Source organism: Myotis brandtii, unplaced genomic scaffold (assembly GCF_000412655.1).
Source record: "Myotis brandtii unplaced genomic scaffold, ASM41265v1 scaffold1612, whole genome shotgun sequence".
NCBI lineage: Eukaryota > Metazoa > Chordata > Mammalia > Chiroptera > Vespertilionidae > Myotis > Myotis brandtii.
In genome coordinates this window covers 1,712,465-1,738,893 of record NW_005355890.1, presented here as the reverse complement: position 1 = coordinate 1,738,893, position 26,429 = coordinate 1,712,465, and the positions used below count along the sequence as shown (strand labels likewise).

At 45.2% G+C, this 26,429-nt stretch overlaps 1 protein-coding gene across 5 annotated transcripts in view; it reads right to left on the bottom strand.

Annotated features, from left to right (window-relative positions):
- KANSL3 (KAT8 regulatory NSL complex subunit 3) overlaps positions 1-26,429 on the bottom strand; it is a 44,761-nt gene that overhangs the window by 12,505 nt on the left and 5,827 nt on the right. For 2 of the 5 annotated variants that reach the window (XM_005862231.2, XM_014536427.1), the window contains exons 2-14: positions 23,964-24,134; positions 14,538-14,628; positions 14,258-14,443; positions 6,995-7,126; positions 6,645-6,761; positions 6,298-6,399; positions 6,117-6,188; positions 4,780-4,854; positions 4,448-4,605; positions 2,827-2,890; positions 2,182-2,382; positions 1,810-1,966; positions 300-377 (exon numbers count right to left, since the gene is read on the bottom strand). In XM_005862231.2, the coding sequence (XP_005862293.1) occupies positions 300-377; positions 1,810-1,966; positions 2,182-2,382; positions 2,827-2,890; positions 4,448-4,605; positions 4,780-4,854; positions 6,117-6,188; positions 6,298-6,399; positions 6,645-6,761; positions 6,995-7,126; positions 14,258-14,443; positions 14,538-14,628; positions 23,964-24,134 (1,604 nt within the window). Of the gene's footprint in view, positions 1-299; positions 378-1,809; positions 1,967-2,181; positions 2,383-2,826; positions 2,891-4,447; positions 4,606-4,779; positions 4,855-6,116; positions 6,189-6,297; positions 6,400-6,644; positions 6,762-6,994; positions 7,127-14,257; positions 14,444-14,537; positions 14,629-21,230; positions 21,294-23,963; positions 24,173-26,429 lie in introns of those variants that run through there. The other 3 variants (XM_005862234.2, XM_005862233.2, XM_005862232.2) reach the window with 3 other exon arrangements.

The window sequence follows — 26,429 nt, the reverse complement described above, 5'->3', positions numbered from 1 at the left end:
ACAGGCAGGGAGAAAAACACCCAAGGAAACGCAGGCTCACAGGCAATGGCCACAGGCGCTCATGGGAGAAGCAGAGCTAAGAACCATAATAAGAAACAAAAAGAGAAAAACACCATGAGAGGCAAACAGAAAGAATGGAGAAAAAGCAAAGACAATGGAGCAATAAGCAAAAGGAGTCGGGAAAAATCAAAAGATAGAAAAAGGCAAAGAGAAAAGAACAGGAGGAAACCAAACAGGGACGAATGAGAGGTCGGGGTGGGGGAGTGAAGAGGGAGAAGGTGAGAAAGAGTAATACTCACCAAAGAGACAGGAGGAGGTGCCGGGAGGAAGAGCTTTCCTCACCAGCATATTTTGTTTCAGAAAAGCAGCAAACTGTGCTGGAATGAATCAGAAAGAATTATAGAATCACAGCCAGACAGAGAAAGGAGAGAAAGAGAAGGAGTAAGAAAAAGACATGAGAATGTTCTAGAAAATAGTCAACAGGGGCTTTCTCTGGAATTACTGCTTTTAGCAGCTCCATGAAATCATCTATAAACTGAAAATACAAATGCACCTGCCCCGTGGGGCCAAGATTCACTGAGCCACAGCAAGTCAAGCACCAGGAAGAGGCCCGAGCACGTAGTGAGGCTCCATAACATTAGCTATTATCCTCCCCTTTGCCTATGAGCTCAGTCAAAGCAGCTACAGCTTTGGGTTCCATGAAACTCTGGGTTCCATTTTGAACCCAGCTCAACAATCAGCCTTCCAAAACTCCTTGGATTCTCAAGCAATTATCCCCTCCAGAGGCACCGCAGACCACTGGCTCTCTCTTTATCAAAAGCCTGAGTGGATACCGCCCATCTAGAACTTGGCTCTGGCCACCACTTAAGCAAGCCCAGGTCACAGAGCATCCGCATGGACTGAGCATCTGGCCTCTTTTTTGCCTTCATCTATCCACTCGCACTTCTGCTCCTTGTCAGCACCACCCTCAAGAGCAACTTCCTAAGAGGCCTGGGTTTTAAGTCCTTACCCTTGACTTCACTGAAGGAAACACAGGGGAAGTGAGGAGGCCAGCCGGTCACCTCCACCTCTCTCTACCTGACAACCAGCTCTGGCTACTGCCGCTTCCCCGAACCTCAGTTGAAACGTGCTCCTGGATAAATCAAACAACAATGCCTAAGAGACCTCATGTCAGAGCCACCCAACTGGATCAAAGTGGGAGAGGGATAGAGCCACTGCATCTCCTTCTCTCCCTACCCACTGAACTCTCCCTTGCCTAGAACTTGTTATGCAGCACTCACTGATCTCCAAACTCTAATTTCAATCATACCAATATTTCCCAGCCTAACCTAAAACCTATCTGATAAACCTCATGAAAGTCCCAGTGTGGAAATCTTAACTCTTCAAGAGCAACACAAAGAAAGGGCATGACCCAGTGAAGCTGCCCTGGAGTCTGATGAACAAGCCAAGCACCTTGGAGAGCACTGTGCTGCAGGAGTGGCTGGGCAGGGCCTGAGCAGCTGCAGCTCCCCCAACTGGGCGTTAGAAAAGCATCTGAGGCCAGTACACATGTAGTCAGCCCACACAGCCTAACTGACCCGAACACCAAGACAAAGCTGGAGCCAGTGGATTGATGCAGCCCCTACACACAGACCTCAAGTGATGTTTCACCCTGAAAACAGCCCTCGGTATTCATTTTGCCTGGACAGGAATGTGGGAAAGGTGCTTCTCACATGCCCCTGGGAAAAGTTGCAGGTGCCAATACATTCCAACTGCCACATGGTGTCAACTGCAGAGACAGAGAGGGGCCACTGGGCCAGGCACCCATACCTTGGGCTTGTTTGTGGGTCAGCACAGCTTCTGTCCGCTGCACATGTCTCTTCAGCAGCTGAGAGCTCCCAATCTGACTGGACTTCTGGGCAGAGGCCACTGTGGTCACTTTGGTCTTAGGACTGGAGGTGGGGCTGCTGGACACACTGGAGAGATCCTGAGCAGGGCGAGAAGGGCAGGAGCCGAGCCAACATTGTCTGGGTGTCACCACCTATCGGCATGTCCCCTAGGATTCCCTGGTCAGGAATTCACCTTGTAGGAACTCACAGGCCTACAAGCACTGGCCCCAGCACATAGGCAACCCCAAGAAGCCAAAACACCAGCTCCGGGTCCTAGTTCCCCTGCAGAAATGGCCCTTCCCTGCCACATTACCTCGGAGCCTGAAGGGGAGGCTGGAAGCCTGGCAGCTGGTGAGGCGGGTCGACTGCCCCTCTCGGGGACCTCAAAGGCCAGGTCTCTGCGGGCCACATCCCGGGGCTTCTTCTTCTTCTCAGCATCCTGGTCCCGAGGCTCGGCACCCACGTGCCCCTCAGTGCGAGTGAGCACGCCAGTCAGAAAGTCCACAATCTCATCCTGGTGTAAAGAGAGGCCAACATAGAGTCCTCGGCTGGAGAACGGGAACTGCCCGATAGTCCCAACTAAAACAGATTACCTTGGCTTGGGCATCTGGGGTGCCAGTCCCTCCCCATGTGCACAAAACCTGGCACAAACCCCAGCCTCAGCCAGAGGCCAGAGGAACCTCTGTGAGGTGGCGCCCTGGGGTGATCATGCACTACCATTCCCCCTGTGAACCCTTTCTTCCTTGATACTTTCCCCACATTTTAGCTCATGACTCTCCTTTCCCCTTCTTCTCCCTCTTTCTTTTCTCTTTCTCTTTGCTTGTGATTTAGGCCACCAGAGGCCCCAGGGGATATACCCCTTACTCTTCAGAGACAAAAAGGCTGTTACTGACAAGACTAAGCCCAAAAGGCTGCAGAAAGGAAGCCTAGCTGAGAAAACGCAAAAGCAACTGTGTACCTGGATACACCTGTCCACCATGCTCTGTGTCAACCCTTCTGATTTCTTCTTTGCTTTACTTATCCTAAGAGACGAAAAGGAGGAAATGTTCACTTTCTAAATATTCCATGGCATCAAGTGGAGGTTATTTTCAAGGCCTGGGAAGGAAGACTATGTTAGTGCTTAGGCAGGTGTTGCAACCGGCCTGAACCTCAGTTTCCACATCTGCAAAATGGAGAACCATAATACCTCACTTATAGAGTTAAGGGATTGCACAAAAGAGCGTACGGAAAGTGCTGGAACTACACACTCCAGAAGTCCTTTACCTATGTCCTCATGAACCTTATAAGACCCCAACAAAGGCCCAAAGCCCCGAGAAATTGTCAAATGACCAAGACCAAGAGGAATTCTCCTAATCATCTCTGGGTAAGAAACCGACAAGACAGGTAGGAGCAGGCACCCGCTTTAAGCTCTCTAGTTAAAGCACACAAATGACTGAATCTCTCAGAGTGAGCACACAGAAAACGGAGGCCCCATACATGACACATTCAGTATGTTTCATGGAAATGTAACTAAAGGCCAAAAGGCAGCTGGCCTTGTAAGGGAGTAGACATCTCAAGAACTAAAGGTACCTTCATAAAACTCTCTCAAACTTTGGCTGCTTATCCTCCAAAATATGTAAAAGGTACTTAATACAAATAAAATGTGTTCATAGTCATCCTGAGGAAGGAACAAAATGTAAAGAAATGCCTATCCCACACAGACAGTAGGGTGGTAAAGGCCTGGGGCAGGCTGGAGGGGGTCAATGAGGGAAGAAAGGGGACATATGTAATATTCAACAATAAAGAATTATTAAAAAAAGAAGAAATGCCTATCCCAGTAATCCCATGATGACAAAGACTATATTTACAGGGTCTCAAAGTATCTTCTCCCTACAAGGTAACTACTAATTACAAAGGGAAAATAGTAACTTTACTGTAGAGCAACCTGGCAGAGGCCCCCGTAACCCGTGATCGAGGATAACATCACCGGTGATAAGACATGTCAACATCATGTATCCTTGGAGGAGGTGCAGTGACGGTACCTTGCCTTTGGGGCATTACTGCCAAAAATACATATCTTCAACCTGATCATAAAAAAATGTCAAAAACCTACACTGAGGGACAGTCTACAAAATAACTGGCCAAAAGTCTTCAAAAGTGTCAAGGTCATGAAAGCAAAGACGGACTGAGCAGTATCAAATGAATCAAATTAAAGGAGACGGGGAAGCCATGGCACCAACAGCAACATGTGATCCTGGACCCTGAACCAGAGACAACTGATGCAATCTGAGTCTGTAGATTAGATCACAGTACCATATTGAAGTTAATTTCTTGACTTTGATAATCATACGTTGGTTATGTAAGATGTTAATATTTGAGAAATCCAGGTGAGGGGTATACAGGAATTTTTTGTACTATTTTTGCAACATTTTATAAATCTGAATTAGTTAAAAATGTAACAAAAAAAAAAAAAGGTTTTTAATGCCCCCTTTCAGATGTAGTCTGAAGGAGATTAGCCTGTGTAGCTAGCTACCTCACCACCTCACAGGCCTCTCTCCAACACCACAGCATGGGTCTCACAGCCCTGGGGGCCTACCCACCTGAGGTTATCGTCAGCTCCCCCAACCACCACCAAACTGTTCTCGGCCCGAATCTTCTCCCGGAAATCCTCCATGGCTTCAGGGTGACACTGCAGGGAATTCTGACCAATGACAAAGAGGACTGGAGTCTTCATATCCAAGAGGGGATCATCCACATCCTAAAACAAGTGCAGAGTTCACAATCAGCCAGTTCATAGTTACTGAGCACTGCCCTGGCCGGTCAGCTCAGGAAGCCAGCTGGGCCGCCGAAGTCACTGCGCACCAAATTGGGCGAGGCATGCACTCCCTACTCTCTCTCACCTGCCCAGTAATCAATGGTGCCCCATACTTACCCCTCTGGGGCCATCCACGGTAAGCAGAGGGAACCCAAGGCAGACAACAGCAGTGACGTACTCCATGACCGACACCTAGAAATAATGGAACAGTTTGTCTCAAGGTCAACTGCCTTCCCACCCAGAACTTAGAACTGGTCCAGAGCTACCAGCTAGTCCCATCTACTCCTCCCCGTCCCAACCCCCAGGAGTACCAGCCATGGTGGCAGCAGTAACACAGAACACAGATGTGCCATTCCACAAGCAGCCACCACCTGAAACACTGGGCCCTGGGAAGACACCAGCAGAGGCTGAACCACAGGATGGGAGGTTTAATATTTCCACCCTGTCAATTCCCTAGGCTACAGGCCTCCTGCTCACTCCCCACACGTCCATACTTACACCAAATACAATCAGAAGAATAAAATGCTGCTCTTCTCCCTTAAAGGAAGAAAATCTCCCCCTTTTGAACTTAATGGGTAGCTCCCAGGCACTCCACTTTCTTAGAGAATTTGCTGTCCTGGGACCAGGGTTATGAGGAGACAGCCTTCCCCTCTCATGGCCCAAGATCTCATATTTGACTAGACCAGTGGTCGGCAAACTGTGGCTCGCGAGCCACATGCGGGTCTTTGGCCCCTTGAGTGTGGCTCTTCCACAAAATACCGACTTCTGCGCATGGGCCACGAAGTTTCAATCGCACTGTACATGTGCGCCCGCATGTGGTATTTTGTGGAAGAGCCACACTGAAGGGGCCAAAGAGCAGCATGTGGCTCGCGAGACGCAGTTTGCCGACCATTGGACTAGACCATAGCATGCAGCACAGACTTCACTCAGTTTATCCACTTGAGAACTGGGGCTCTGGACAGGTCAGGGACACTTATGCAAACTAATATGCATGCAAATGGTATGTAAAATAACAAAGAAAAGGTTTCTTGATGTCTTGGAAAGGGGCAGAACACGAACACAACAGCAAATTCCAGAGCTATTAAAAATTTTGCCTGCTAGCATTGTTTTGTTTTGTTTTAGGTGGAAGAATAGTGCTTGTGTTTTTTGGGGGGGAGAAGGGGGAGGGATTTGTTTCACAGAAACATGCTGAAATACATATGAATGAAATATTTGGGATTTTCTTCAAAATACTGACAAAGAAAACAGATGGTGCAAAAGCCTTGTTGTGAGTTGATTACCGGTAAAGCTGGGTGAGGGCCCAAGGGGTTTACTTTTATGCTTAAAATGTAATTATGTAGGTCCAGCATCCAGCATTGTGCCTGGAACATAAAAGAGGACTCGGCGGTGGCTGGCAGCAGCAGCAGCAGTATTCTACCCCAGGACAACCTCCAAGTAAGGGGGGAATTACTTACATGACAGGCCACCAGAGCTCCTGTATTCCAGCCAATCAAGATGATGGGTTTGTGGGGAAAATGACTGTGAATCTTTGTGGAAAGAGAAAGAAGACAAGACAGTTACACAGGAGCTACCGATGGGAGCAGAAGCCCGGAAGACTGGGTGTGCCTTGGTGAAGTCAAGCAGGGGCAGTCTCACCTCCAGCACTTTGCTTCTCACTGCCCCAATCATATGCTCAAGACACTGCAGAACTCCTACCCCACTTCCATTGTTCAGCAGATGGGTGGCTACAGGGATGACCTAATGGAAGGAAGTGGCAGCCATGCCAGCAAAGGTTAAGTTTCAAGTCTTTGCTCAAATCTGCTTAACCTACTCTAGAATCCATCAACCCTGGATAAGCACCATTCGAATTCCAAATGGAAAGAGAGCTGGGGAAGCTCCATATTTAAGTTCATTCATTTTGGCCCCCTGCTGCATTTTGTCTGCTCAATCCTCCAAGACTATATTCCCACCCAGGACAGAGTCCCTCTTGTCCCCACACATACCTTGCCTAAGCAGGAGAGCTGAGACTGCCAGAAGCGGTGGCGGCGTGAGGTGGGAAACGCAGAACTGGAAGGCCCGGAGGAGGCAATGAGAATGAGTGGAGAGCCAGGGAGCTTGCTCTATGGAAAAAATGTCACCAGAGAACCAGGGCATGAGAGGGTTCCTCCATGAAATCCCAGGTGTCCCCACACCTTCTTATCCCCCAATGCCGATCTGCCTTTGAAACTGTTAAGCATTATACACAACTAGTTATCAATGAAAAAAGTTAAACAACCCACTTACTATCCTCTTGCCAAAGTTCTGAGACCAGATTCTAAAAATTCCATGATAAGTCCTGAGCTGCCCAACTTACTGGTTTGTTATGAGAAAGTACCCCTACAGCAGGGTCCCAGGGCCTCTTCAGTAGGAGGGACAAGGCCTCAGCTCCTGCAGCCCCAGTCTTCGTGTTGGATGACACAAGCATCCGGTCAATCAAGGTAGGGATCTAGAAGCAAGGAAGAACAAAGGTGCTTCCACTGGGAAGCAGGAGACCTGCCCACCAGCAGCAATCAGGCAGAGCACAGAGCCCCACTATGAGCCAGATAGACCTCAACTATGCCCCTTGAACTTACCTCAGGAGCAAAGATACAATTACATGGATGGCTTCCCATCCATGTAAATGGGTACAATCCTTTGGAAAGACACCTGGTGATATGCATCAGGAAACTTAAATTTATTCCTACCCCTTTCCCAAAGGAGTCTGCTTCCAAGAACCTTTCCTAACAAAATATGAGATACACATGTGTGCGTACTCCCACGAGATTACACAAAAGACAAATTCACTCTCAATAATATCCAAAAAAGCAGAAACAATCTAAATGCATACATAAAGAGAGGGGTTAAGCAAATTATCTACATAATTCGATATCATGAGTTAATATTAAATGTTTTTAAAAATTTGCAGTAACATAAGGAAATCATTTTGCTAAAATGTTAAAGATAAAACAGAAAATGTAAAAACTATCTCTATTCAGAAAAAGACATTAATATATCAAAATGTTAATAGTGATCTTTATGGAGTTATGGCCAAGAGACACATGAAAATATACTCAATATCTCTTATCATCAGGGAAATGCAAATCAAAACTACAATGAGATATCACCTCATACCTGTCAGAATGGCTATCATCAATAAATCAACATACAAGTGTTGGCAAGGATGTGGAGAAAGGGGAACCCTTGTACATTGTTGGTGAATTGTATATTGGTGTAGCCACTATGGAAAACAGTACAGAACTATCATATGATCCAGAAATTCCACTTCTGGGTATTTATTCAAAGAAATTCAAAACACTCAATCAAAAAGATATACACACCCCTATGTTCATTGCAGCATTATTTACAATAACCAAGATATGGAAGCAACCTGAGTGTCCATCAATAAACAAATGGATAGCCCTACCCAGTTTGGCTCAGTGAATAGAGCATTGGCCTGCGGACTGAAGGGTCCCAGGTTTGATTCCAATCAAGGGCACGTAGCTCGGTTGCAGGCTCCTCCCAGGCCTGGGCCCTGGTCGGGGCTCGAGCAGGAGACAACCAATCGATGTGTTTCTCTCACGTCACTATTTCTGTCTGTCTTTCCCTCTCTCTGCCACTCTCTCTAAAGATCAATGGAAAAATATCCGTAGGTGAGGATTAAAAAAATAGACAAATGGATAAAGATGTGGTATGTATATACAATATAATATTACTAAACCACAAAAAGAATGAAATCTTGCCATTTATAAAACATGGATGGGCCTGAGTAAAATAAGTTAGTCAGAGAAAGACAAATAACATGATTTCGCTTATATGTGGAATTTAAAAAACAGAATGAACAAATAAAATCGAAACAAACTCATAGACACAGAGACAAATTTATGATCCCAGAAAGGTGGAGGACGGGGATGGGTGAAAAAAAGGAGAGATTAATAAGTACAAATTGCCAGTCATAAAAACAGTAACAGGGATGTAAAGTACAGCATAGGGAACAGAGTCAAAAATATCGTAATGACTATGTACGGTGTCAGATGGGTAGTGCTAGACTTTTCCGGGTGATCCTTTGAAAGATATATAAATGTCTAATCTCTATGTTGTACACACGAAACAACCATAATTAAAAAAAAAATAAAAAAACAATGTGAAGAGCTTATTTTAGGCACAGATGGCCCAAAGTCAAAGATTCAAGTACAGAATAAGGACACAAGGCTAGTAACAAAGGCTAGGACCAAACTGAAAAAAAAAAATGGCCCTTCCGTCCTTCCTTCCTTCCCTTTAAATCCTCACTTGAGGATATGCTTTTATTGATTTTAAAGAGAGGGGAAGGGGCCCAGAAGTCCCTGCGGGAGAAGCAAGGTGAGTATGAGAAGACGGGGCTGATTATCATCGATGAAGAGGAGTTCCTGCTGATCCTGAAGCTCAAAGACCTCAAGAAGCAGTACCGTGCGGAGTATCAGGACCTGCGTGACCTGAGGGCTGAGATTCAGTACTGCCAGCACCTGGTGAACCCGTGTCGCCACCGCCTGCTCACAGAATTTGAAATCTGGTACAATGAGTCCTTCTTCATCCCCGAGGACATGCAGGCGGCCCTGAAGCCGGGCAGCAGCATCCGGCCAGGCATGGTGCCTGTCAGCAGGATTGTGTCTCTGGTGAGTGGCCCCCGTCGGGGGTGGGTGAGGGGAGTGGGCAGTGGGCAGTGCCTCTGGTGCTTTGCCCTTTTCTCCCGACAAACGTGGCACGTGTGGGCCGCTCCCAGCCGCTCCCACGGCTGCCCAGGCAGGTGGGAAGCCACAGGTCTCTACCCAGTGACCGAGGGTGGGCACACAGATGATACCGCTTGCTGCCCAGGGGGCAGTTACAGGGCATCTGTGGTGACGCTGGCAGACAGGGCCTGAGCGTGTGAGCTGCCGCAGGGGGGGATTTGCCAGCCCAGCCAGGGGCTGCCCTCATGCCCACCACGGGCCCTGGCAGGGCGCGTCCTGCCCCTGCCAGGCTGGAGGACGACCTTGAGCTGGGCCCCCAGGGAGAAGACGACCAGGACAAGTTCAGCCAGCTGCAGCAGGATGTGCTGCCCGAGGGCCCGGAGTCCATCTCCTTCGACAACGCCAAGGTCAAGAGAGAACAGAAGCACAGCTACTTGAAATCCACGCTGGGCCTCCCGAAGGCACAGAGGAAGTAGGGACTCCTCGCAGCGCCCCCTGCCTGCTCCAGGGGAGCTGCCCACCACCCGCCCGGTCCGGCCAGTCTGCTCCAGGCTGGCCCAGCCCAGAGGACATGCAGCGGCTGGCCTTTCAGGAGGGACATCCCCCAGAGGGGGCTCATCTTCACAGGACGCTTCTGGTTTCGATTCACTGTCTCATATGCAGGGACCAGATAAAACGGCTTATCGTCTGGAGCGTGTGCTTATTTCCTGTTGGGAGGCTGTCTTGCCTGTACAGGTGGGGTCAGAGCGGAGTCTTCAGTGAGAACAAGAGCGAGTAGCTGAGCCGGGCTCCGTGGCAGCCTCTCCTTTCCTGCAGGGACACCCGGGGGTCGCAGTGGCCGAAGGCCCTGCTCTCAGCCCCCTCCGAGCAGCCTCTAGCAGGGCACCCTCTCTGCAGCCGAGCCATGAAGGCAGAGGGCCTCCCCCTCAGCAACCAGAGAGGACGGGCAGGTAGAAATGGCTGCAAGGAATGTTCCCTCTCAAAATAACAAGAGCCTGAGTGAGAGCAGCCCTGCCATGAAGTCAGCAGCAGAGCCCCGCAGGGAGGCTGCGGAACCTGCACCAGAGGACGGCTGAGCTGGAGGCAGCTGTCCCACCCAAGACCCCAGGATTCTGTTGGAGCCATCAAGGAAGGCTCCACCCTGGAAGAGGAGAGCGAGAGTTCCCCACCGGCCTGGAGAAATAGCCAGGAAACTCCCCAGGGACGAGGGGCACAGATCCTGTGAGAATTTGTAACCACGCACAGGTTTGGGATTCAAATTTACACTGTGTGGTCCAGGAACCACCAGGCCGAGGAATTAGTATAAAAGTTAGCCCAAGGCTGAAACAGCTAATAGAACAAGAAAAAACTGCCGTACGGGCCCTTTTCCCAGCAATACAGCATCCCCACAAGCCCTAGTAAACATGAGCTCCCAAGAGTAAAGGCGCGCACACACGCAGGCACACATATATGTGCATGTGCACACACATGTACAGAAACAACCTCGCATGGAGGCATAATGTCAGCAGGATCAGACTTAGAAGAACTTCAGATAACAAGTTACTGGTGCCCCGGCCAGTGTGGCTCAGTTGGTTGAACGTTGTTCCGTGCATCAAGGGATCACCGGTTTGATTTCCAGTCGTGGCACATGCCTGGTTGTGGGCTTCATCCCCAGTGGGAGTCACGTGGGAGACAGCTGACCCATGTTTCTCCCTCTCCCTCCCTCTCCAACGATCAAGGTAGGACAGAGAGCTCTGGGTGGCGCTCCTTGTCTCCAGTCTTTACTCTGAAGGGCTGACTGCTCTGTTGCTGTGTCCTCTGCCCCTGCCTGGAGGCTCCAATCCACTTGCCCGTCGCCCACTGAGCCCAGAAACTCTCATCTCAACTTGACCGTATGAGGCAACAGGACACGGGGGAGCACAGGTGCAGGCGAGACTTCCTTTACATCAGGACCGTGTCACACTGCGTGGGACCTGGACGAGCGGCCCAATTCCCTGCCTTCCTTTCCCCTGTGGAAGCAATGTCACTCCTGGGCGCTGTGGAATGAAGTAATGTATGCCAGTGTACACCACAGGGTCTCAGCCAGCTGAGGCTGCGTGACAGTGACAGTAACTCTGATAAAGGTGTCAGTATGCCCGACATTATATGATAGATGGTGAGCTGACAGACATACTGACACACACCCAACCAAGGTGGATTCTGGATGTGAAAAGGCAGCATTCAGACTGGCATTATCTTTCTCCAACCCATCCTGACTGATGGCTTCTTAACACATTTCATACCGCTCAGGAGTTTTCTCGTGTTTTGCGCGCCATCTGTTAAGGACCGCTCACGAGTGTTCTCATTTTTCACGCCCATGGAAAAAGGAACGGATCTAGATACTTATGTAAATTTTGTTTGGTCCCTCTTCATAGAGGAAAATGTTTTACGCAGTACCATACGTTAAAAAAGTACTAGGAACTTTAATTGTTTAATTGCTTTTGTAAATAAAAAATGTTGTAATTATTGAAAAAAAAAAAGAGAGAGAGAGAGAGGGGGGAAGGAAGAGAGAGAAACAAGGATGGAAGAAGAAATATTCATCAGTTGCTTCCTGTACACGCCCCTGACTGGGGATTGAACCCAAAACCTAGGTATGTGCCCTGACCAGGAATCGAACCTGCAACCTTTTTGGTGTATGGGGTGATGCTCCAACCAATTGAGCCACCTGGTCTGGGCCATGTCTTTGTAAGTTACTCTATAACTCTAAGCCACTCAACACCTTGAGGCAAAGGATCTGATCTGGTTAGACTTTAAAGCTTTCATCTGGCAGTGGAGCACAGCTTTGAAACTCACCTCTGTCAAGACAGAATGTTTAGAAACCATAATCAACATCGCCTTCTCTGCTGGAGCTGGGCTGACCAAGCTCCCCCAGTCTTTCCAGCACTGCATCTCTTTCAACAGGCAATTAAGGGGCTGGGTCTATATCCTCTCTGCTCCCTTCACAAGGGATCTAATGGTGGAATAGCTGGGCCAAGAGCAAGAAAACATTCACTTACATTTTCATCCAGCAGGTAATTAAGAGTTTTGGGAATCAGGCAAAATATTTCTTTAACTCTGACAGTCATGGGAAAGTAAGAGTCTGATGGAACCACTGCTGAGAGCACAGCCTGGAGAGGACAGCACCTCAAACCGGGGCCCTTGCTGACCGGTACTAGCGTGTCCTCTGCCACTCCTGCTAACCTGCACTGTGACCTGGCTGCAGCAACTGTGCACACCTGTGGAGTCCCCCCAGAAGTCTGACGCTCATAAAATCTGAACACCACCCCGTTCACTTGGGACTGTTCAGATAGTAACTAAATAAGGAAGCGATGCAACCTTCCTTACAAGGGGAATTACACTGCAGTCATACTGGCCACACAGGACGGCAGTCACTGGAAAATGGGACTTGGCACCCGCAGCACTCATCTGAAGAGCACAGGGACCAGTGCTGTACTCTTACATGGGCAGAGTCTGTGGGGAACATTGAAAATGCTTGAAATAGTCTCAGGCTGCCATTCTCTGCCGGGTCTTATCATGGCCCCACCCCCACCCCCACTCCCCTGGGCCCAGGATTCCACTGTGGAGCAGCAGCAAGGGGACGCCTGGGGCTACCTTCTCATCTGTCTCTTTCTCCACTAGAAAGCAGGTTCTATCGGAGTAGGGGCATTTCTGTTTGCCCACCCCAATGCCTGACACATTACAGGCACAAAATAAATTATTTGTTGAATAAATAAACTAATATCAAATTTCCTACCATCAATATCATTATTGTATCTAGTCCTAAATTTTATTTCTGCACTAAATCAGTCTACTTTTGTTTTCAAACAAACTCAGCATCCTTCTACTGAAAAACAGGTGGGAAACAATGAGTCTGAAAATTTGGGGGTAGGGCTGGGGAAGCTGTTGGCCAGGCAAATTATACCAACAAAATGGGCCAGCTTCCCACAAAGGAGAAGAAAGAAAAACTTAAGGCAAAAAAAAAAAGTCAAGAACTGAATTAATCCAAGTTGTCTGGGGCCATTTTGTATCAGAGCAAAATGCTCTAAAAATTTCAAGAACCTATAAACTTATACAACCATTAACAGTCGCTGTGGGCTTACTTGGCCAAATTTTGTGCCAAGCATTCTATCTGGATCAACTAATTTAATTTTCACAAAAAACCTAGATAGGTATTATTACTAGCCATGTATTAGAGATGAGGAAACGGAGACACATCCGAGATTACACAGCTCGCTAGTGATTGAGATGAGATGAGCCAGGCTATCTGCCCCCAAAACCCATAATCTACCACAATGAACACAGCCCAGGCAGTAACTGAAATCACAACAAACTGGAATCAGGAAAACAAACCAGTTTAACTTTGTGCAATACTGTCTCAGTGAGAATGCAGAAACATATAGATGTTTTATAGATAATTATTAAAATCAAAGTGTTGCTACTGAAGGCTCACCCCACGATGAGGAGAGACTGAGACATGAATCTCCCTCCCTGCTCTGGACACCTCCCTCTCCCCATTCCTGCACTCTTAAGTTCACAGGTCTGCTTCTGGCCCCTTCTCAATACCCCTGCCTGGTAAACCCTTCATCTTCTGCATGATAATTGAATTCTCCTCTCACCTGACCTCAGAGGTGACTCAAACCACAAGCTGCAAGGCTGGAGAGGCTACAAGTGTATTCTGGTTTTCAAGTCCACACCTCATCCTGGAGCCAGCAGGGCTGAAGACGTTTACACCAGACAAAAATGTGAAGTGATACCATGTCTCCTATTTTAATAGCAGACCTGCCATTCAGTCATGCTCTCCTGGCTGACCAAGCAATGACCTTGCTAAGCCCCACTTCCTGAGCCCACAGCAGAGGCTGGCTGCCCCAGCACAAGACAGATACCAATCATAGCCTTACCTTCCCTTTTAGCGTCTGCAAGGCATCCAGGTAGGCCGCCAGCATGGGCAGACTCAAAGTCTCCACCAGGGTGGTATGCAGCCACTGGATCAGCTTGGTGTCCCAGCTTACACTTGCCAGAGCCTGCCGCACTCTCCTTGCACACTTGTCCACCGCAACTCGACGTAGCACTGGCTCATTGCAAGCCTGAAAGACGGACATGGAGCGATAAAACATGAGGTCCACCTTGTCAGCAATGGGGTGGGGGGCACACACTGTGGGCAGCTTTCTGGAGTCTCACCCCTTCGTTGGCCAAGCGGGCAAGCCGGTCAGACTGCAGCGCTTTGAGGATCTTGTTGAATAGCTTGTTCTGGGCCATTGTCCAGCCCGTTCTGTAGGGAAAACTCCAAGGAATTAAAGTCAAACCCTGGGAGCACTCCTCATGCATGTACACTGCACAAGGATATGCCATGTCTTTTGTTCCCACTGTGGAACAGCATACCTTGAAGTAGCTTAGTCTAAGACCGTGGAGCTAAAGCACAAGACTGAGATTCTGGTCCCAGTCCTGCCAACAAGCCACCTCAGCATACACTTGTATTGATATATACACTACAAGTCAAAATCAGTCACAATGAAGTCTTTCTACTGCTAGCCAAGCTAACTATTTACCTAGTGGCTAAAATAATCCATGAGTAAATAAAAGCATGGCTCCATTGCACAAACATATTTGAATTTCACAACGTTAATATTTCACACAAAGAGGCAGACAAGATGAGCAAGCGTTTTAGTGTACCAGAACCTCAGACTGCGATAACAGCCTATTTAAATCAGCTTCAGGAACAGAAATATAACAAGTCAAGTGGCTATTCTCCCACCTCTCCCTTTTCACCATGAATTTTTTTATTTCTGTATATCACTCAGTTAACCAATTTACTTCTGAATGCCTGTTCCATGTGAGTTAACACTGCGTCATCTTAGCACAGACACAGGCACACTTCTACCCTGCTGGGGATGGCGGGATGTGCCCTCCTCCAACTCAGCTGGCACACTTAGAAACCCATCCCACTGCCCTGTCCCCACCTGTCATACCCTGCACAGTGAAACGGAGCTTACTAAAGTCCCCCTCCATCCCACTCATGTCAATCGTTATTACTCTGAGACCCCAACTCTGGGCAGTAATCTTCCTAAAGACATTGAGAGAAAGGTAATAGAAGATACACAATATTTGTTTACCAAATCTCCCAGCCATAAATCAAACTGGTGGTAAGATTACCTTAAAAAAACGTCTTAAAGTAGGTGCCAGATTCAAGAGAACCTGGAATGAAACCAAGGTAGCAGTTCAAACCAGTGGGGATAAAGGAAGTAGGGCCAAGACGAGCAGTAACCAACTGGAAAAGAAATGCTGCCCGGTTGCTGTGGTTCATAGCTGAGTGTCCACCTGCGAACCAGGAGGTCAGGGTTCGATTCCCGGTCAGGGCACATGCCGGAGTTGTGGGCTTGAGCCCCAGTAGGGGGCGTGAAGGAGGCAGCTGATTGATTCTCTCTCATCACTGATGTTTCTATCTCTCTCTCCCTCTCCCTTCCTCTCTGAAATCAATAAAAATACATTTTTTAAAAAGGCATCCTGGACTCGTACAAAAATAAATTTCAAGTGGAATAAAAAGTTAAATATAAAAAAATAAAGTTACCAAAGTACTAGAAGAAATAGTGATATCTATCTATCTTAAAATACGTAAGACCTTAATATGACCTAAAACCTAGAATCTACAAAAGGGAGAAAGATAATTATAACTACTTAAGTATTTCAAACTTCTGTAAAGGAGAAAAATGATGTATCATAAACATAGTCAAAACACCTGCCACTTCATTAAAGTAGAAAAAGCCACTAGAAAATTAAGAAAAAGACAACATACTCAAAACAATGGATAAAGAACATGAAAAGGTAGTTCACAAAAAAGTATAGTCAATCCTGTTCAAAATCAAATATGCAAATTAAAATATTACTTTTCAGTTATCGAATGGGTAAAAATTAAGAAGTTTAATACTACTCTGTGTTGTGGGGGTGTAAGAAGATAGGTGTCTCCTTACTTTGCTGATGGAAATATAAATTAGTACAACCTCTGGAAAGTCAATTTGGAATATTAATTTTGGAAAGAAATCAATCAAAAAACCTAAGTCAGCCCTGACCGGTTTGCTCAGTGATGAGCGTTGGCCTGCGGACTGAAGGGTCCCAGGTTCAATTCCAGTCAAGGGCATGTACCTTGGTTGTGGGCACATCCCCAGTAGGGGGTGTGCAGGAGGCAGCTGATCTATGTTTCTCTCTCATTGATGTTTCTAACTCTCTATCCCTCTCCCTTCCTCTAGGTAAAAAAATCAATAACATATATTAAAAAAAACCACAAACCTACGTCAGATCATGTCACTCTGCTCAAAGCCCTTCAGTGGCCACATATCAACCTGTTAAAAGCCAAAGTCATTGCCATAGGCTGTCTGGATCCTACTCCCTGCCTCCCAAGTCCCAACTCTCCGAATATCAAACTACAACAAAACCCAACTGGATTTTGATGAAGTAGCAGGAATAAGCCACATCATCATCCACGACTGCCCCTGACTTCTGTGGCTTCACCACACTGCCTGCCCCCGCCCCCCCCAGCCCAACCCAATTCTGCATGCTCCCACATCATGGCTGGGCCCCAGTTGTCCATTCCCTCCCTGGAACAATGGCTCCCTTTCTACCTCTTTCAGGTCATTGCTCAGATGTCAACCTCTACTGTGGCTTTCCTGACTAATCTCTATTTATAAAACCGCCAATACCGCTTCCCTATCCCCCTTCCAGCCATATCATCAACTCACATTCTATCCGTTTTATTTATTTCTTTAGTCCGTCTCCCTCTGCTGAACGTAGAGGCCAAGATGGCAGGGACTTTTGTTGAAGTGCTAGATCCCCAGCACATAAAACAGCAATACCGCTTCCCTATCCCCCTTCCAGCCATATCATCATCTCACATTCTATCCGTTTTATTTCTTTCTTTAGTCCGTCTCCCTCTGCTGAATGTAGAGGCCAAGATGGCAGGGACTTTTGTTGATTTTGTTGAAGTGCTAGATCCCCAGCACATAAAACAGTATCTGACCCATAGCAGGGACTTGACATCTGCTGACTACACGGACAAATTGTGTGTACATGACATTCCAAACCCTGTTAACAGCTGGGCACAAACTCAAACCCTTACACTCCTCACTACACTGAGCCCTTGGGGATTGAGCAGAAGACACTGAAACATGAGTTAGGTGCAACTAACTCGAGCCTTCCACCATACCAGGGTGGTCAAACAATTCCAACACCTCTTACTTTACAGCAGACCAGCATCCTTCCCATCACAACCCACCATGAAGGTACCCTATTTTCTATAGCTCACTTCTCTAAGAATACCAATAACATGACCCAGTCACCATGAAGGGGGAGGATAAATTATCCTTTGTAATTCACTTTGTACAACTGTCTCACTGTCCTTGGAAAGAGTTAATACCCTCTATAAAGGAGGAAAATATGGTTCAACTTCTTTTCCTTCTGCAAATAAAATCTCACCTATGTTTTACAACTAACCAGTTACACAGTCCAGGAGAACACTAACTCAAAGCCATGACTCTAACCAGCTCTGCAGTGAAGAGCGAGATGTGTGCCTCAGTCTCCTTGACTGTAAAATAAGCATGGATCTCTAAGGTTCCTCTAGCAATAAAAACTCAGATGAGCTATGATTACAGATGGAAGCAAAAGTTGGAGGAAAGCAGCTCAAGTCCATGATCACAGAATTCTTTAGGAGCTTTCCTTGCTCCAATAAATCCCTTCTCAACCTCCAAACCTCCCCACTTTGTAACACGCTTGTGGGGACCAGAAGCAGTCTTGGGTTCCTGAGAATTGTCCTTTTTCTTATTTTCCACTAGTTCTCTTGGCTTATTTCTGTGACTTCATCAGGATCCAGTCAGGTTTGGTTGTAGTTTTATATTCAGAGATTTTAGACTTGGGAGGCGGGGAGTGGAAGCTTCAATTTAAGTGTTGGGACTCCGCACACCCTGAATCCAGGAAGGCTATGGGAACAGCTGGTTCACATTCTTAGCAGCATTGCTCTCATGTATAGGGAGTCTCAAGTGGGCTTGGGGATCTGGTGGTGGGGGAGGAGACAGGATGCTCACAAGCAGTTTGAAAAACTCTCTGGAGATACGTGGGTCTATTTCCACATTAACACACCCCTTTGTTTTTACTGGCTGGTTTTGCCCTACTGGTGGGCATTTAGGTTGTGTCCCTTTAACTGCTCTTATGAACAGTTGCAGTGTCCACCCCTCCTTTCCCCCAATACACACATCTATCTCCAACTTTATATGGCTGTGTATCTCTGAAGGATAAATTTCTTGAGGTGGAAATGAAAGATCAAAGGCTATATGCACTAAAATTTTCAAATTTCTAGTTCTGTGAAAATACGTGTAAAGAACCTGCGACATCATGGAAGCATTATTAAACTGCAGCCTTATCCCCAGCAGTACTGTTCATTTATAGGTTAGACAACAACACAATTTCTTCATGTTTAACAATCTCTTAAGCTTTCTCAAAGTCTACTGATCATGTTGCAAGGACAGTGAATGAGGCATAATTTATGAGGCACCAACAAGCATTTCCAAAATTATCCTGTTATTCCATAACAGGATGCTTTCTCTATTTGTTTTTTCTTTTTTTTACTCTATATTTATTCTGAAACCCAAAATGATGACAGCAAGGAAAATGATGTGAACATAATGGGAAGGGGGTTAGAAAGCTATTCAGAAGTTACTCCTACATTGAAGTTACATCAATGACAGCTACAATTAAGTTAAAAAACCACAATGTTGGGAGTCTAAATTCCCTGAAAAAGTTCTTACGATTGTTGCTGGATATACAAAAAGTGACTCCAAGAATTGAAATATGTTCTCTATATTTTGTCAGCTTTGTGGAAGGCTGGAAAATTTAGTGGGCAGGAAAAAAAAGATCTAACCTAAGATTAAGATAAAGAGCATGCAAAAGATATAATTAAGGAAAAATTTAAAAACAGGAGACAGAATTTTAAATACAAGTCTAAACAAATAGCTGATGGGAACTACAGTGAGTCAACCAGTCCCTCCCCCTAAACCTATTCCATTTTCACAAGTGCAGAAACACCTATTCTCCATTTCTTAGATGAGATCAGATAATCTCATGGTCCCCATGCTCTGATCCTGAATGACGTGACCTCTGGATCATCTTATCCAAAGCAGCCAAAAAGTCACATTGGTCCTAGACCAATTTTCAAAGGTAATTATTCTTTCTCTGATACCAGGAGAAAGGAAGGAAAGAATGAAGGGGAGGGAGAGATTGGGAGGGAGGAAGAGGTTAGGGGGGAGTGAGTAAAGGAGAGAGGGGAAATAATCAACACAAAGATCTTGGACTCAAAATTTCAAACATTGATTAGAGCAAATTTAGAAAAGGAGAATGGTTTTCTTTTGGCTGAATTCAGAGAAGTTTTGATTTCTAAGATAAGACAACCTGCTTTAGGACACTAGACTCTTTTACTGAAATATTGGAAATGTCCTAAAATCCATTTGAACAATGCTGAGACATATCATGTATCGAGTATTTTATTGAATGTCTTTTAAAAGCTGTGCATCTAATTAAACTTGACATTTGAGAAACATTTTTTGGGGGGGAAAAGCCGGTCCAACTTCTTCAGGACAACATTACTACCCCAACAAAATGTAAATCATTTTCAAAGTTCAAGTCACACAACTTTGGCATGCAGACACAGGAGGTCCGAAAACTTTTTCTATAATGGACTGGATAGTACATATTTGCTTCTGTGAGCCATATGGTCTGTCACAACTATTCAATTCTGCAGTCGTAATGCAAAAGCAGCCACGGACAATACCTAAAAGAGTGGGCATGACTGTGGTCCAATAAAACTGCTTATAGACACTGACATTTGAATTTCATGTGTCTTCTTTTAAAAAACTGTGAGCCATATGGTCTGTCACAACTATTCAATTCTGTAGTCGTAATGCAAAAGCAGCCACGGACAATACCTAAGAGTGGGCATGACTGTGGTCCAATAAAACTGTTTATAGACACTGACTTTTGAATTTCATGTGTCTTCTTTTTTAAAAAAAAAATATATATTTTTTTATTGATTTCAGAAAGGAAGGGAAAGGGAAAGAGAGACAGAAATATCAATAATGAGAGAGAATCATTGATCGGCTGCCTCCTGAACACCCCCTACTGGGGATCAAGCCCGCAAACCCAGGCATGTGCCCTTGACCGGAATCAAACCTGGGACTCTTCAGTCCGCAGGCAGGTGCTCTATCCAGAGGCAAACCAGCTTAGGCTCATGTGCCTTCTTTTGATTTTTTTAACCACTTAAAAATGTGAAAACTATTCTTAGTTCAAGGGCTATGTAAAAACAATCACTGGGCTCCAGGTGGTGCCTGGGCACTGGCTTGCTCACTCTCATCTAGACAATTCAATCAGTCAGAGAAGATTTTTAAACTGTTTCACAAAATATCAGGCATTACTACAGAAAGTCAGAGTCAGTTGGGGAGCTTCATTTTCTATACACAGAAAGTTATCTAAATGCAGTTACTACTGAAATAATTCAAGAGGGGAACCCAGGGCACTAACAAAGAAAATTAAGTTTCTGACTCCACTGAAAGATCTCTGAGGAAAAACAAATTTCTGGTCCTATAGACCATGAGTTTTTGATATAGGAAACTGTAATTTTACATTATTTTATACAACAAGAAAAGAATCAGCAATTTAACAATCAAGTCAAGGGAAAGAGTAGCAACAAGTTTTATAATCAGAGTAGAGGGAACCAACTGCAAGCTCCAAACAGGTTACGGATCCAGAGTTTGGGGACAAGGTCAGAGTTCAGTGACCTCTGAAAGTGAAGCAAGTATCATCAAATAATAAAATTAGCTGTGTGCAAAAGTGACCTACCTGAAGAGATGGTTTGTAAGCCTGTTGCTAATGAGAAGGACGCCTCCAAAATTTCATCAGACACTAAAAAAACAAATAATCTGAGATAAACTGAGCGCTAATTAACCATATCAATCTATGGTAATGTCATAACAGAAGGATGAAGGTCCCAATGGAGAAAGACAAGCCAAAGATAAGAATCTGTCAGTGTTTTTCTGCAGGGCAGGTGAAGGTGTGCCCTGGCCTAATCAGGGAGCCCTTCTTGCTTTGAGGAAAGATGGGTGCATCCAGCTACCTTGTTGAAGGAGGAGTCCTCCAGGGCAGACTCTGTACTTGCCATCCACTCTGGAATAGAAGGGCTTCCCAGACTCTCCTGAGAATCGATGCTCTGGCCAGGCCACTCCAGTGTCTCATCTGCCTTACAGATATAGCTGTCCTTGTAAATTAAGAAACTGGTATTCATATGTATTACTAAGTGTCTGATGATTTTGGTAAGTATAAAAAGTCCCCCCAAATCTCTCGATCATGTCCATGGTGAACTGATAAAAAACTTCACGCAGTTCTCCCATGCAGTTTCTGAAACTGCACACTGAGGCCACCACAAAGGGATACCTAACCATGAGGGGTCACCTTGATCAGCTACTGACTGCCCTTAAGAAGCGTGTAGAATAGTTGAGAACACTGGGCTCTGGAGGTGGACTGTCTACTATGAACAAATTCCTGCTCCATCACTTCCTAAGATTTTTTAACCATCCTGAGCTCAGTTTCTCCATCCTGTAAAATAGAGACGAAGAAGGGATATACCTTTAAGAGTTGCTGTGAGGAGTAAGAGATCATGGACATGAAGCGCTTGGCACAATGCCTGGCACCCAGAAAGTACTTGACAAACAACAGGTGTTTTTTGTTGTTGTTACTACCACTGTCACTATTTTTTATTATTAACTGTAACAACAATGATAACCATTTTGCTGAATTCATTGACTCTGGGAATATTCCAGCAGTTGACCTTCACTCACAGCAGAGTTTTCCTCTGTATCTGAAGCTTTGGAGAGCATTTTCCCCTTCTTAGGGCACAACGTTCATTCCAGTTCAAGATCCTAAACAACTTATTCACAAGCTCTTCAAAGTGCAGAGCTGCTCCTCCTTTAACAGCTCCCACCTTGATCACAGGGCACACCTGCTCAACCTCATTCCCGACTTCAGACCAGACTCATGACAATTGCCTCAAACTTCCTATCCTTTTTCCTACAGAGTGTCCTTTTTCTCTTTCATGATTATAAAATAAGATCTCTCCAACATTATGGCAAGTGTACCAGCTACCAACTCCTGTGTAAGGATTTTAATATTCCCTTACATATGGCAGATAGAGAGCCACCGGGGAAATGCAAATTAAAACCACAACTGGCTGTCACTTCACAACCTCTAGAATGGTCATAATAAAGAAAAAGACAGATAATAAAGGTTGGCAAAGATGTAGAGAAATTAGAACTCTCTTACACTGCTGGTGGGAACGTAAAATGCTGTAGTCCCTTTGAAAACCAGTTTAGAAAGCCCCCAAAACTTAAATATGAAGTAATCATATGACCCAGCCATTCCACTTCAAGGTAAATATGCAAGAGAACTGAAAACATAGGGCCACACAAAAACAAGTGCATGAATATTCAAAGCAGCATATTCATAGCAGCCAGAAAGTGTTAGCAACCCAAATATTCACTAACAGATGAATGGATAAACAAAATGTGGTACAACCATACAATGAAATATCATTTGGCAATAAAAAGGAATGAAGTACTGATTCATGCTACAATACGCATAAACCTCAAAAATATTCTGAGAGAAGCCAGACACAAAAGCCACATATTGTATGATTCCATTTATATAAAATGTTCAGAATTGGCAAACTTAGAGAGACAGAAAGGAAATTAGTGGTTGCCAGAGGTTGGAGGGGTTGGGAGGAAATGGGAAGTGACTTTAATGGATATGAAGTTTCTTTTTAGGGTGCTGAAAATGTTCATCAAATTGATTGTGATGATGAATATACTAAAATGTACACATTAAATAGATGAGTTATATGGTATGTAAATTTTATCTTCATAAGGTTGTTATGCAATAAGCAAAAGATAAATGTTTGCCAAAAGAACAATGACAAATGACCTGGAGAGGAATGTGGAGTCCCTGGGTCAGTAAGAACCATGGTAATAAGATAGGCAATTCATGAAAATGGGCTGAAGTATTCCCTCAAAACCAGACTGCAAATATGTATTTAACAGGCACTCAAATCAAGCATCTGTTAGCTTTTCATGTGACTCCAAAACATTTTCATGACCTAGCTAGAGACCTTATAAAACAGTATCCTACAAATATACATTTATTTAATGTTTTGGGTGGTTGTTTTTTTGGAGTCTGGGAAACTCCCATATCAGATCTTTTACTACATAAGCTACGGAGTTAGTCATAACTATCAAATTTAATTCATTCATTTATTTGATAAACATTTATCATATGCCTACTATGTGCCAGGCAGTGTCCTAAGTGTCAGGAATGCAAAGATGGCTGGGATGCAAGCCCTCCTCTCAAGGAGCTCACTGCACACAGTGAGCGAGACTTACAACGCAGAGTTAGAAGAACATGTGTGTGGCTGCAAATGAAATAAGTGCCTAATAAATGTGTTTCAATGCAGATGATGATACAAAACATTTACAGGGCAGTGAGCATCAACCCTGTAGTGACCAGTCTTCCTGCAGAGTAGCCTACCTGTTGACATGCTCCTCCCAGTCCTCTGGTGGGGGAGGGGCGTCTGCATCAGTCCTGGCGAAGATGACATGCCGTTCACACTCATTCATCACGCTGCGTGCCTTCTGATTGTCGTAGAGTGGCATGGGGGTGGATGTGACTGTCTCCACATCTATTGGGACGTCTGACTCGCTGTAAACAGGTGAGAAGATAGGACCAGGCCACATGTACTGTATACAACACAGATGTTTAACAATCATCTGGTTGCCAAAAATATCTCTTTAATATAATCAGCTTTAAAATATGCACAAGCACATTATATCCACAAGAAAATTATGGTTCAAAGTCATCTTTCCCACACTTGTCAAGTCTCTGCCCTCTGATACACTCTGATGTGCTAGGGGACGTTAAGTCATTTTTAAATGACTATATGCAAAAAATAACAAATAGTTATTTTTAAAAAAAGACAAATATATTCCATAAGCAAATAGTTGAATGCCTATATGTGCTTTCCAATACAACAACTCTAGGCCACATGAAACTATTTAAAGTAAGAAAAATTACACAGCGTTAAAAATTCAGTTTCTCAGTCAGACTAACCACATTTCAAGTGTGCAACAGACATATATGGCTGGTGGCTACCATATCGGATGCACAGGTATTGAGCATTTCTATCACTGCAGGAAGTTCTGTTGGACGGTACTGATCTGAGTTTTAACTATTCATACAAACTTTCCCCTTCACTAGCAAGTCAACTGGTAGTAACTATATGCTGTAAAAGCCCATGATTGTCTAAGACAGATCATTTGGAATGTAGACACCTCAGCTATTTATTTAACTCACTGTGAAAAGGGCCTAGAACAGAAACAAATAGAAATGGACATCTGAAGAATCTTTCATATTTTATTTTTATATTTATATGTGTTTATATATATATATATTTTTTTTTTAAGATATTCTTTTATTACAGTTTTCTTGTACTTTATTGAAGTGTCCTCTTTTTTTTTTTTTTATTGATTTCAGAGAGGAAGGGAGAGGAAGAGAGAGACAGAAACATCAATGATGAGAGAGAATCATTGATCGCTGCCTCCTGCACGCCCCATACCAGGGATCGAACCCACAACCCAGGCATGTGCCCTGACCGGGAATCGAACCGTGACCTCCTGGTTCACAGGTCAACACTAAATCACTCAGCCATGCAGGCTGGACTGAAGAATCTTTCATATTTTAAAATGTTAATGAAATCCTAGTACCATAGGGTCCTTCACTGCACCGTCACCCCAAATACTATGCCAATCAAACTTGTCTGTGGTTGTCTACCAAACATCACTTTCACTTTCTGACGTTGATGATTTTACTGCATCCATTCCCAATGGCTGGGATAATTACACCATTCTGAAATGAAGAGAAATCATGTGCAGCTAGATTGGGTGGCGGGTGAAAGAGCTGATTATCTTCTCTGGACCAGGCACTTAGACCTGTGTGCCTCATAAAGAACTCTTGATTTCATCATTCCAACATATCCTCCCTGACCTTTCCCCAACTCAGGGCACCACCCAGCTGCTCAAGCCAGAAATCTAAAGTCATCCTAATATCACCTTAGGCCTTAACCCTGGTTCCTTTCCAATTCAGCACAGCAGGTCCTGTCGACTCTACCTACAAAATAAATCTCAAAGCCATCCATTTTTCTCCATCTGTACTATTGCTGCCCCTATCCAAGTTATCATGACCTCTGGCCCCCTTTACTGCAATGGCTTCCTAGCAAAAATTCAGTGACCTTTTAAAAATATAAATCCAACTTCTCCCCTAGCTCCCACTTACATCCCCATTGCAACCATACTTCAGACACAATGGCCTAAAATGAGTTCACAGAACATGCCAAACTCCCACTTTCAAGGGCTATATATATGGAGATGGTTTATAAGAGGAAATAATTTTCTAAGGACTGAAATAGCCAAGTCTATAGAACGGCACTTTTAAAAAATACAAGATACAGGGAGAAAACCAAGATGGCGGCATAGGTAAACACCGGAGATTGCTGCTTAGCACAACCACTTCAAGAATACAACTAAAAGACGGAACGGACATCTTCCAGAACCACAGGAAGGCTGGCTGAGTGGAAATTCTACAACTAGAAGGAAAGAGAAAAGCATACCGAGACTCAGAGGAGGTGCGGTGTGGAAGTAAAGTACAGAGGTACGGAGGCACATGCAGAGAGGGCTGGCAGCTGAGGACACCGTTGTCTTTTTCAATCGGTAGGGAGTCTCAAGCTCTGAGCTCCAGTTCCGGGCAAGTCTCTGGGGAACCAGACTCATACGGGAGAAACTGGACTGTCTGGCATCGGTCGGAACTCAAGGGCGGCTTTCTCTCAGAGGTGCTTGCAGCGATTGCCGGGACACTGAGAAGCAGGGCCTCTAAGGGCAGCCATAGCTGCTTGCTCCGCCCTGTTGATCCCCTGGGACCCCCACCCCACCCAAGCTGTGCGCC